Here is an 11,818-nt window from a genome sequence, read left to right as displayed (position 1 = left end):
CCCTTTTAAGCATAAGTCCTCAATGACTGGAAGGTCTTCCTCAAAGTCTGACTTCTTAAAAGATTCCAGCTGGGCGCTGGTGGTTCACGCCTGTAATCCTAGCTACTCAGGAGGCTGAGATCTGAGGATTGAGGTTCAAAGCCAGCCCGGGCAGGAGAGACCGTGAGACTCCTATCTCCAATAAACCACCAGAAAACCGGAAGTGGCGCTGTAGCTCAAGTGGTAGAGCGCTCGCCTTGAGCTGAAGAGCTGAGGGACAGCGCCCAGGCCCAGAGTTCAGGCCCCATGACCGCCAAAAAAAAAAAAAAAAAAAGGTTCCAACACTTCCCAATAGCACTATTCTGAGGAGATATTCCAGATGCGAACTAGCACGCTGTAATCCCTCTTAAATTACAGCTTTCTCTAACACCCAGATTTGTGGGAGTCATATAACTGATTCAAAATTGCTGGATTGGGTAAGACCATTTGCAAAACTTTTTAGGTAGAGTTAGGAGATATAGGATCAAAAAAATGGGTAAAAGATTGAAATAAAAGGAAGAAACTGATCCTGATTTGAAAACACTAGGAACCTTTGTCAAAGAATGTATGGTGTATGTCATTAGTTTGTTATTGAAAATAATTTATATTTAGTTTAAATTATTGAAAATAAGTCCTATAATATGATCACTAAAATAAACTGGAGTGTTATGTAAGTTTTTATACTTACTTTGGTTTTACAAAGTGCTGAAAAATGAATTTTTAGGCTTAATTAGTTGTTAGTCCACCTGGAGGCAGTACAGGCTAAAAGAAACAAAAAGTATTCAGTATTCTCAAAACTAAATAGAAATGTAAAAGAACTATTCTCCAGGATAGTTCTAGAGAATAGATAAGTATTTTCTAGAAGAGACAGAGCTGGGACATTTGTCTCTTGAGAGTGAAAATGTCTGAGTGAAAGCAAAATTCTCAAGCAATGTGTCAGACTTCGAAGATAGTAGGATATGTGGAGTAAAAGTCAAGGCTACAAACAGTAAAAAGGGCTGAGGTAATAACTTGGTCATAGAGGAACAAACAGGAAAGTTCCCTGAGTAAATATACAACTGGAGGAAATACACAACGTGCATGGGAAATGAAGCAACAGTGTGGGCAGGGAGCTTGGCAGGCCTGGCAAGTGAGGGTGGGGCTCTGGGCAAGCCCTCTTCAGACAGCCCCTCCCCCACCCTCAGAAACCTTCTGTGACTCTTCCTTGCACTGTGATGCAGGCCAGGGGTTATAGATGAGCCCTGCACTTTCAGAACCCAGTTGCCTCAGGCAGCCGTAAGATCCAGACTATGGAGAATGGTTTCTCCATAGAATGGTTTCTGAATAGTCATATTGTGCCATGGCTGAGCTTTGGCTTACAAACCCTCTTAAACGTAGACCCCAGGCTCACCTTTCTAAGTGCCTTGGGGTTGCTATTCCTATGTCTGTGTTACTGGTTGTTGAAAACACCATCACTAAAACTCCAGACAAAGAAGTACATCCAACAGGTAAGGAACTTCAAGAGAATCCCCAAAAGCGATTCTTTCTTAGAATTTTCCATCTCTGTTCTCACATCACTGAATGACTGAGGCAGTCTGACTCTCAGAGACATAGAAAATCTGAAAAGCAGACAAAGCATCTGTTATAGGCCGTGCGCCTGGCAGGGGAGGAGTCCATGGAGGACTAAGGTTTCCATCTGAAGTCCAGAGACCACATTTCTGTGTTGGAGGATCTTAGAGGAAGGGGTCACAGAGTGACACTATGGTTCTAATTGGTTTAGGGTTCGGAAGCACAGTGGCTCCTGACACTCAATCTCTCCTGAGTCAGGGGTACCATTACCAGGCTTTTCTTCCTGTTGGGATGGTCATGAGAGCAGTGCTTGACCTCTGAGGTCCTCTGAGCAGAGCCTGGTGTCTCAGTTTTGTCCACAATACAGAATCCTCCAGGGAGCACACCTGGGGCAGTTGACTGCAGATTCTATGCCCTTTTCTAGCAGAGGACCTCTGGGAACCCTAGTATGGAACTCACACATAATGCCTTCTTCAAATTTTTCCAAGAAGAAAAACTGAAAATATTTGATCACCTTTAAAAGCTAATAAAAAGAAGAATCAACTCTGAATTTAATGTAGAGACATCTTATTATTAGATAATGCTTATTAGAACTTACTACCAAGAGGAGCAATATAAATGAGTCCCAGGACCTCATTCTTTTCTTTTTTTATCTCAATGACAGGGAAGAATCAGGAGGAAGAGGAGAAGAGCATTTAGAGGTACGTTTCTTCCTATCTGATCTGAGCTCACCAAGAATGACTTTTGTCATTCTTGTCATTCTCTTGTCCCATCCACAGTTTCTGAGGATTTCAGTTACTACACTCAGTTTCTCTCATAGAATGAGCCCTCAGAGGACAGGTTCACAGAAAAATAGTTAGACCCAAGATATTTCAGAGTCCATGGTCTGCCAGTCATCAACATGAGGTAGTGACAGACCCAGGTAGTGAGTTCTGCTCACTAGGAGAGTAGATGAGATGTCAAGTTACAACTTCAATATCCAGGCATTGTGTAGAGCTTTATTCTTGGGAGCTCAGATTTATATCTGAGGTAACCACTGACTTCAAGGCTTCACAAGGTAGGTTTAGGCATCACGTGAGATGATGCAGAAAATGATGCCAACTACATATGAGCATTCTTAATGAAGGAAACTGATCATTTGACTCTGTCTACTGATATTTGGGGCCGTTAGCATTTATATCCTAAGTGTTTCACATAGAGGGACACTGATACGATCCTTATGTTCCTACTCCTGTTACATGTAGCCCATTGTCCTGGTTTTCCAGGTTGGAGAAGTCGCCGAGAAGAAGCAGAGGAGGGGAGGAAGCTTCTTTCTATTCTGAAAAGGTGATTATTATTTCCCATTCTATCCTGGTCCCTTTTTAAGTAATGTATCCTGGGGATGACGTGCTGTCTGTCCCTGTCATGGGACGGATAGCCACAGAAAAGCACATGAAGGAAGGTTCTGGGGAGAAGCTCTAGATTGTGTTGTGATGTCAGGGGTGTTAGAAAACATAAAGTAGCAGGCAACCTGACAACCACTGGGCCAGTAGGCCCTCTCTTCCTTGTGCTAGTCACAGATACAGCTTTGTCCTTCTGTCTCCTGCAGCCCCCTGAACCTACAGCATGACACCACCTACTTTCGGCAACTGCTCTGCCCAGACCCCTTCTGTGAGGTATGCAACAGAACAACTGCTGAGGTCAGTCATTTGCTTTCTCAGGCATACTTGAAGGAAACCGCATGTGCTCTGTCTCCATTAGCTTCCACAGCTACCATGAAAAAGTCGTCAGCTCTGACCACTGCTCTTTCAGCAATTCCTCCAGAGCAATCAATTCAAGCCCCTACTTCTGAACTTTCTTCATCCACCTTCTCTGTACTCTCACCAAACCAAGATACTCCCTTGAAGGACTTAAATTCACCCTCACCACTGGATGATTCTGGGCTATCAGAATCAATTTCTCCTTTGGATATCAAATTCCCAGTGGACCCATCACCAGCTGAACAACTTGCCTTAGCGCCTCATACTCAGGGAAAAGAACTTGTTCTTCAACAAAATTGTCCTTTGTCTCCTGTGGACAGTCCTGATAGATTGTCTACTTATGACCCAAAAACAAGAGGCACTAACTCTTCCAGCTTAACAATGTCAGGATTCTCTTGTAGGGAGCCTATTGTGAAAAACACACACCTTTCTGATTTGGTAGAATGTGAGGCCAGGAAGGATTTCCTTGACCTTCATTCTTCTGAGGGTTCTACAGGAGGTATCCCTGCTACCTACTCTGTAGAACCTTGTAACCTCTCATTTGTCAAACTTGATGACCTCAAATTCCCGGAAACACAAATTAAGAAGCCAGAAGGGTTCTTGATGTGGAAAGAAAAGGAAAAAAAACCTGCTTCCTTTTCAAACCAAGACATGCTACTGAATTCCGTAGGAAAAGTATTAGAGTCTGTTGCTGAGCAGCAGGACTTGGCAGTTTCCCTTCCATTTGGGAGCTTCAATGGCAAGCAAGGGGGGCTACACAAGTACATGCAGGCCCCAGGTCCAAATCCCTATGAGGACCATTCTCAGCAAAAATCATCTACCAAGTACTTCTGGGGTCTCCCATCTCTACACAGTGAGTCCTTAAGCTCTACTGTCTCTGCCTTAAGTGACTATACTTTGAAACTTGTCTGCTTCAATATAATCTCCAATGTCTCCACAGCCCATGAATCCCCCATCATCCCTAATCCTAAACCTCTGCCATTATCTGAGATCCAATCTCAAGTCTTACCTGAGAACTTGCCTCAATATCTTCCAAGGGCCCAGGCCCAGCTTGAATCTCCACTCTTAGTCCTTCCTGCTTCTCCCATACCCCAGGTTAGGACCTGTGGAGTCTGTTTTTATGGACCACAGAAGGAGGCACAGCTTCTTATGCCATCTGAAATTCGTCTCCTAGAAAATAATATATTGCAGAAAAAGCAGGAGAGTGTATGGGGTTTACCCTCTGTGGTCCAGAGATCCCGGGAAGATTTTTGTCCACCAGCTCCAAAACTTCCATTGGTCAGACAGTATTCCAAGGCTAATGTTACAGTCTCCATCCTTCCTGGTGATTTCCCCCTAACCAGTGGCCTGCGGCAAAAACTAGAGCATCACCTTCAAAAGAGGCTCATCCAGCACCACTGGGGCCTGCCCCACAGGATCCAGGAGTCTCTGTCACTGATAAATCCTAGGATAGAAATTCCCCAGAGCTCTGAGTCTAAGAGGAATCAGGAGCTCTCATGCATTTCCTCCTTGAAATGTCAGAGCAGCAAACATCCAAACTTTGAATTGAGCCAACTTGAAAGCTCTGATGAGAAGAGCTATGAGATACCTTTGCAAGAAGAAGAAATGGGGAAAGAACAAGGACATAGTCCAGAGATTGGTTCCACAGACCATCTGTCTAGTGACTCAGAGGGGGTTCCACATACTAGTTCGGAGTCTGACTCTGAGTCAAGCCCAGAAAGTTACACAGGGAGTGTATCAAAGAATAATATAAGTACCTCACTGAGTCAGAAACAACTCAAAGATGCCCTGGAAAAACACTGGAACAAGAAATTTGCAGAAATCAATGAAGATCAGACTGCTGGTTCACATCATTCCAACAACATGCACTTGCCTTCAAGTGAAAAATTCCCTAGCCAAATGAAACAGAGAACACTGGAACCATTGATGGGGAAGGACAGCAGCTTGAACACATCCCATGATAGTTCCTTCCATGATTCCAGCAAACAAAATATTTTGGCAGACCGTATTAAGTTTTTCCATATGAAGATGATGCATGGCCTTCTCCAGAAAGTCCAAGAATCCATAGAAATTGTTAATGAAAAAGAAAGTACATCCCAGGCCTATTCCAACTTTAAACTTTCTTCCCCATCCAACTCCATTTCTGGAGTGGATTCTACATTTAGTGTTTCTCAGCCTTTTGGAGAAAATTCTGATAGTGAAGAGAAGATAAGAATGACAAATTCAACCTCCATCGTAGATTGTCCTGATCCTGCTGCCTTACCCGTGAGCAAGGAAGGGCAGGGATCCCAGAGACAATCATCCCCTGATATGAAGCATGAGCATGTAGATCTTCCCAAAACGAAGGATAGAAATTGTCCTTCACTTTGCCAGACACAAAGTGTCAGCAACAAAGCCAGTCTGAAACAGCCTGCAGCCAGCAATAATCATGGGCCCAAGCTACGCACAAGGCTACCTGGAGCTGTATCTGACCCACTGAGTAAGAGAAAAATTTCTGACAAAAGTGTAAAACAACCTCAGGGAAAAAGCACGATGCTGAGAAATACCATGGTTAGCACAGAAAAATCCAGAGAGAGATCTAAGGTTGAGGATCTCTGTAATCTTCAATCACAACCTAGTACCACCTTAAAAACCAGCAAGTGCAAGAGCTCCCTAGTGACAGATGTAGTTACCAGTAAAGTAGAAACTACATTGACTACTCAAAGTCCCTTTATGGGGATACCAGGTCCCCATGGTCCTGAAATATCAGCTTTAAAATACAAACTTTTTGATGAGTTGAAATTGAAAATGGAGAGCAAAAAGACAGGAAAGGCCCAGGGTCTTCAGGATGACCTGCCTGTGAAGTCAGATAAGTTGAAAGACATGATTTTACGTACTTTAAACTCTAGTGTCACCAGTGGGGACACAGCAGTTTCCCATGTGCTGTGTGCACAACTGGACAAGACAAAGACCAGCAGGGAGGAGGGACAGGATGACCTCCATAACGGTCAAGGCAAAAATTTGCCACAAGGAAACAAGGCCATGAGCCATCCAACATCAAAAGCAGGTGAGCTTGGTAGAGAAGATGCAGTGATCTCTGTATCCCAACTCACAAAGAGGAGCCACCATCCTCAAAATAAAACATTAAAGGAGATGGCTGGGACCAAATCCTCCCCGCTGCTGTCACGGAAGGAACAGCCTCCTCATGAAAACCGTTTCAGAAACCACATGAAACAATTTTTTCAGTGGCTTAGTTCAGGTAAAAATGGCAAAGGACAAGAAAGTTCCCAGGGAAACAACAGTTCTCCATCATCATCTGTGCAGGCTAGAAGCCCAGGTAAAGGGAGAGCTGCTTTTCCTGGGACCACTAAAAATCAGAAAGTCACCAGAAACACTGGGAAAGTCCCAATAGTGAAACGAGGGCAGAGGCATGGAGTGGATGCCACATGCCCCCAGGAACCCCCTTTGACTCCCATGAAGTCTGGGAAAACTCAACAGAAGGCAGAAATGCAGACCCAGACAGATTGTATCCAGGGTCAGCATGTCAGCTACAAAGCTTCCTGCTCTAGAATGTCATGTGTCAACTCCAGGATGCAAGAGACTGTTTGTCCTGACCAGAGTTACCTTGAGAAAAATAGGCAGGGCACAGGCTGGCATGGAGAGCCAACAAATGTTGTGCTGTTTACTGAGCACAGGTATCCCACAGCCATGGCACACAGGGAGCCAGGGCTCCACAGGGGACCCATCTGCAGACATCAAGTGCATCGGATGCCTCTGGCTGCCCCTATCATTCCTAATGACAGTGTGTTGGAAAATGTTTCCCTCTTGAAAGAGAGAATCTTCATCATTCCCGGAGACAAAAGTTTCCTTCCTCAAAATAATTCATTCCTTTTCCCCCAATAAACCTTCAACACATTGCCTGCAATAAATGTTCTGACAGTAGTTCTGTCTTTTGCATACTGTTTTGTGCGTATGCTTTCGGGGTAATGCATGGCTGGTACCTAGGGATAGGGGGCAATCAGCAATTTCCTCTGTTTTTTATAAGATGAGTTTGTTGGAGCACAAATTGAATGGCTATAATCCCAAATCCCTTTCCCTACCTAATAAAGCTGAGCTATTATAACACTGACAACTGGAAGATCTCAGCTCACTGATGGCTTTCCATCCTCCAAAACAGTAGTGAAGAACTAGTGTATCTGTACAAGGGATTAAAGGCAAGTATATGTTTCAGAATAACGTGTGTGTGTGTGTGTGTGTGTGTGTGTTGGGGGGGGGGTCCTGGGGCTTGAACTCAGGGTGCTGCACTGAATTCAAGCTCCATGGCCGAAAAAGTCTCATGTACTTTCCTGCCCAGACTGGCTTTGGACTGCAGTCCTCAGATCTTAGCCTCCTGAGTAACTAGAATTACAAGTGTGAACCACTGGCACCCAATGCACAGCTTGACTTTTTAAAGAAAGATGTAGATATTTATAAGATTATGTCTTTGTTGCCTTCTATGTCCCTCCCCCATGGTACAACCCCTGCTTTCACTATACATGATGTTGGTATATGTGGAGGGGAAGGGAAAAAACAAATTGTTAAAACAGGAATACAGGAGGACCCATTGCAACAATGAGATGTACAAGTCGTTATGTCGAAAAACGAACTTTACAACTTTGGTGGGGGGAGGATACGAAGGATTGGGAAAGGGAAACAAAGCAGGAGGCTACAATGCTTGATAAGAAATGTGCTCATTATCTTACCCATGTAATTGTAACCCCTCTGTACAGTATTTTCACAACAAAAATATTTTTTGAAAAAAGAAAGATGTAGAAATACCTGTATTTAAAATAATTTCTTGACATTGTAAAATAATTTTATATTATGATGTATGGGTGGTAGGGTGATCTATAGAGCAATCTATAGGTAGAGTTATAGAGCCGTAGAACAAACAAAAGGAACCTGAAGGAACATAATGGGAATGGGGAAGAATATACAAAGAAACAAACAAAAAATCACATAGTACATTATAAGTACATTAAAAAGAACAGCAACAAAGATAAGACTTCTTGTGTCCCTATCTTGGGGTTCATTTTGCTTAGCATCAGGTTATATGGTCATATGTACATAGCTTTTGACCTCTTCTGCTTGTCCTAAGGGAAACCATGGGACGTATGTTTCTTTGAGTCTGGCTTACTTCACTTAATTCCTTTTCTATAGAATACTGGGAGCAAGAATGCAGCCTGGGTGGAAATATGATTGAGGGTTGAAAGACAAAAAATGAGGAAGAGTAAAACTCATAAGTAGACACTGGCAGGCTGACATCAAGGTTCATGAAGGGGAAAATAAAAAAAAAAGCTGAAGAGAGAACATGAAAGCTTTAACAATAAGTGATATCTCTGGAAGATTTGAGCGAGTCAACTTTCCTATAGTTTTACACCCATAAATACACACACACGTGTGTGTGTGTGTGCATGCACATACATATACAGTAATTACTGCTTTCCCTGGAATCACAATACTATAAGAAAAATATTTCCCAAAGGGAAAGCCTGATGGCAGCAGCACCATCTGGACCTCACTCCTATGTTCACCTGCCTCCTATTCACCTTGAAGAAGGCAAGCAGGAGTCAAAAGGAACTTGTCTGGGAGGAAAAGGTCTTCCCTAGCCCTCTGCTGTCAGCTACTGGTTCTCCTTCAACTTATCCTTGGCACCAAGTGATTACAATATCAGGAGGAAGGATGAGACCAGGACTTTTGCCTGGGTAGATGAGAACTAAGACAACTATCACCTGCCAAAAGCTGTGTGACAGGAACAGGGGCAAAGGAATGGTGGTGAGGAAAGAGAGTAGGTTAGGTAATAGAGTAGGACGGTACATATTCATCTGTATGTGTATTATATGTTGACCCATGTATATGTGAAAACCCTTGTTATAGAATGAACTAGGGACAGAGCTGAAGGCCTTCCATGTTCCTTGTTAGATCAGGTTCAAGGTGGGATTAAAATAGATTGGAAACCCTATGTTATCACCAGGGAGGACCACCCACACAGACGCAAGAGACTCAGGCTGGTAGGAAGCAAGACAATCTTTCCCACCCCCACCATCCCAGTTCCTCAACTTTTAAACAACCAATCATCAAAAGGAAGAAAACACAAAAGCCTAAGACAAAGGAGGAGAGAAGGTGAGAGAGGAAAGCAAGTATTCTCATGCTAATATCCTACACACACAAAAAAAAAAATTCTGGAATTCTCCAAAAATTAGGGCAGGCTGGGTGTGAGGCATTAAGGAAGGAGATAGAAGAGTTCTTGTGGCCCAAAAAGAGGTGACACATCACAGAACTAGATGAGAGTTTAATTAGACTCTAACTAAAAACAGAGGTGTGATTACTATTTCCAGTTTCCCCATCACAGTACTAATATAACAAACTAAGGCAATGTTGGCTTTGCACCAGACTCACTGAGTCCCCTGGCTCTGGCCTCAGTACAATGTATCTGTGTTACTACTACTGGGCCATTTGATTTTCTTGATATTTTTTAAGATCATGTCATACAGAGTTAAATACTGATTACTCAGCTTTGCATATGATAAGCTGAAGACTGACATTTTTTTTCTCATCAAACTGTCACAGTGAGGGGATAGTCCTCCACATGAGGATGTTTAGCTGTTTTAGAAGCCAATTTAGCTCTTATAATCTAGAAATCTGGTCCAGAGACAGAGCTTTACTCTCAACAGTTTTTAGCTTTGTAACTGTCTCTTTCTGAATAGGTATCAAGTTGTTCCCATTGTCTATCCTGAGAATCAAGAGCTGTAACCACATTTAGACTGTGTTACATTTCTGGGTCAGCAGCCAGATCTCAGGTTTCATTTTCTGGGGGTGGGGGGGAAGGAGGAGGAGGATTGGGTTGTGGGGGGTGGGGGGGAGGAGGATGGGAAGGGAAACAAAGGAGGAGGCTACAATGCTTGATAAGAAATGGACTCATTATCTTGCCCATATAATTGTAACCCCTCTGTACACTATTTTCACTATAAAAAAATGTCCACTTGGGGCTGGGAAGGTGGCTCAGTGGTAGAGCTCTTGCCTTGCATGCCTGAGGCCCTGGGTTTGATTCCTCAGCACCACATAAGCAAAAAGAAAAAAGCCGGAAGTGGCGCTGTGGCTCCAGTGGTAGAGAACTAGCCTTGAGCTGAAGAGCTGAGGGACAGCGCCCAGGCCCAGAGTTCAGGCCCCACGACCGGACCCCCCCCAAAAAAAATGTCCACTAGCTGCTGGTTGCTTTTTTTTTGCTTCCTATTGGGCATCACAAACACCTTGGTTCCTTAGAAGGTCTCTTCACATTCATCCAACCTTCACTTCTTATAAGTGAGGCCATCCAGACCATCGTGGATATTGGTGGGAAGAATGGGGTCAGGGACAGGGAGAACCATGTCTAAGTAGATGAGTTTGGTCATAGATGTCTAGAATTGATTCCTTAAACCATCAGGTTCTAACAGTTTTTTTTGGGGGGGGGATTGTCATGTCTTTCACCTCACTTGTGATAAACTCTCTGAAACAATCAACCTTGAGCTTCACTTCCTGATCCATCTTCAGCAATGAGGCCATGGCCCAGCTGGGCAGTGTTCACTCTGCTGGAGACCAGAGGCTCTAGGAAGAGGACCAGAGGGACCTGAGGAATCTCAGCTGCCCTTAGGACCTAGACACCCTCACTGGCTTTCTCAATGCTTGTTCTTTCCTTGCCTCCATCAGCCTGGTCCTCCTGTACCCCAATCTGTCCATCTGGCTGCCCACTGGCTGCCCACTCCTGGCTTTTGCCCCTCATGTTGAAAGCCGCATCACCACAGCTAGACTTAAAAAAATATCCAGCTAGCTAGAGGATGTCACGTAGGCGGTGACTCTCTTATGTGTGTTTGAGGGACAAAAGTTTCCTCCCTCAATTCATTCTTTTCCTCAATAAATGTGCACAGAGCTGGGAGGGGGCAGAGTCTAGGAATGGAATGAGTACTGCTAAAAATGCGTCCTATGTTATATACTGAGTTTCAGAAGCATTCTTTGATCTGGCAAATCATCCATGGATGATCTTACCTCCTATTTATAGGTGTGTCAAAATAAAAGATTTCTGCTACTTCCTGTAAATATATCATTTTATCTCCAGAGTTTTGCCATTGCCCCTATCATGTCTGACTCTTAGGGCTTCAGGAAAAATGCAGATTATATGAATATATGTTCTTATTGAAAAAAAAGAAAATGTAGGGATACTTTAGAGTACCTCAATATCCATTGTAGAGTCAATTTCAGTAAGACTTAAAAGATTTAAAAAGTAGAAGTGCTTAGCTGGACGCCGGTGGTTCACGCCTGTAATACTAGCTACTCAGGAGGCTGAGATATGAGGATCATGGTTCAAAGCCAGCCCAGGCAGCAAACTCCGTGAGACTCTTTCCTCCAATAAACCAATAGAAAACTGGAAGTGGTGCTGTGGCTCAAGCGGTAGAGTGCTTGCCTTGAGCTGAAGAGCTGAGGGATAGAGCCCAGGCCCAGAGTTCAAGCCCCATGACCGA

General features: G+C 43.7%; 1 protein-coding gene and 1 pseudogene across 1 annotated transcript; one reads left to right on the top strand and one right to left on the bottom strand.

The window, feature by feature from the left end:
* Window positions 1-1,357: 1,357 nt before the first annotated feature.
* On the top strand, window positions 1,358-7,187 carry Spata31d1 (SPATA31 subfamily D, member 1). Its single transcript, XM_013031057.1, has 3 exons — window positions 1,358-1,505; window positions 2,832-2,892; window positions 3,155-7,187. The coding sequence occupies exons 1-3, from the start codon at window positions 1,358-1,360 to the stop codon at window positions 7,185-7,187; spliced, it is 4,242 nt and encodes a 1,413-aa protein (XP_012886511.1).
* A 2,555-nt stretch (window positions 7,188-9,742) lies between these two features.
* LOC105996839 lies at window positions 9,743-10,865 on the bottom strand (annotated as a pseudogene).
* Between the last annotated feature and the right edge of the window lie 953 nt (window positions 10,866-11,818).

The sequence above is a fragment of the Dipodomys ordii genome, unplaced genomic scaffold (genome assembly GCF_000151885.1).
Source record: "Dipodomys ordii isolate 6190 unplaced genomic scaffold, Dord_2.0 Scaffold137, whole genome shotgun sequence".
NCBI classification, from domain to species: Eukaryota; Metazoa; Chordata; class Mammalia; order Rodentia; family Heteromyidae; genus Dipodomys; species Dipodomys ordii.
This window is presented reverse-complemented; position numbering and strand designations above follow the sequence as displayed.

Coding starts and splice junctions, on each gene's coding strand:
- Spata31d1 (XM_013031057.1), top strand. CDS start 1,358: ATGGCTGAGCTTTGGCTTACAAACCCTCTTAAACGTAGACCCCAGGCT. Junction 1,506..2,831: donor CAAAGAAGTACATCCAACAG/GTAAGGAACTTC, acceptor CTGGTTTTCCAG/GTTGGAGAAGTCGCCGAGAA. Junction 2,893..3,154: donor CTTCTTTCTATTCTGAAAAG/GTGATTATTATT, acceptor TGTCTCCTGCAG/CCCCCTGAACCTACAGCATG.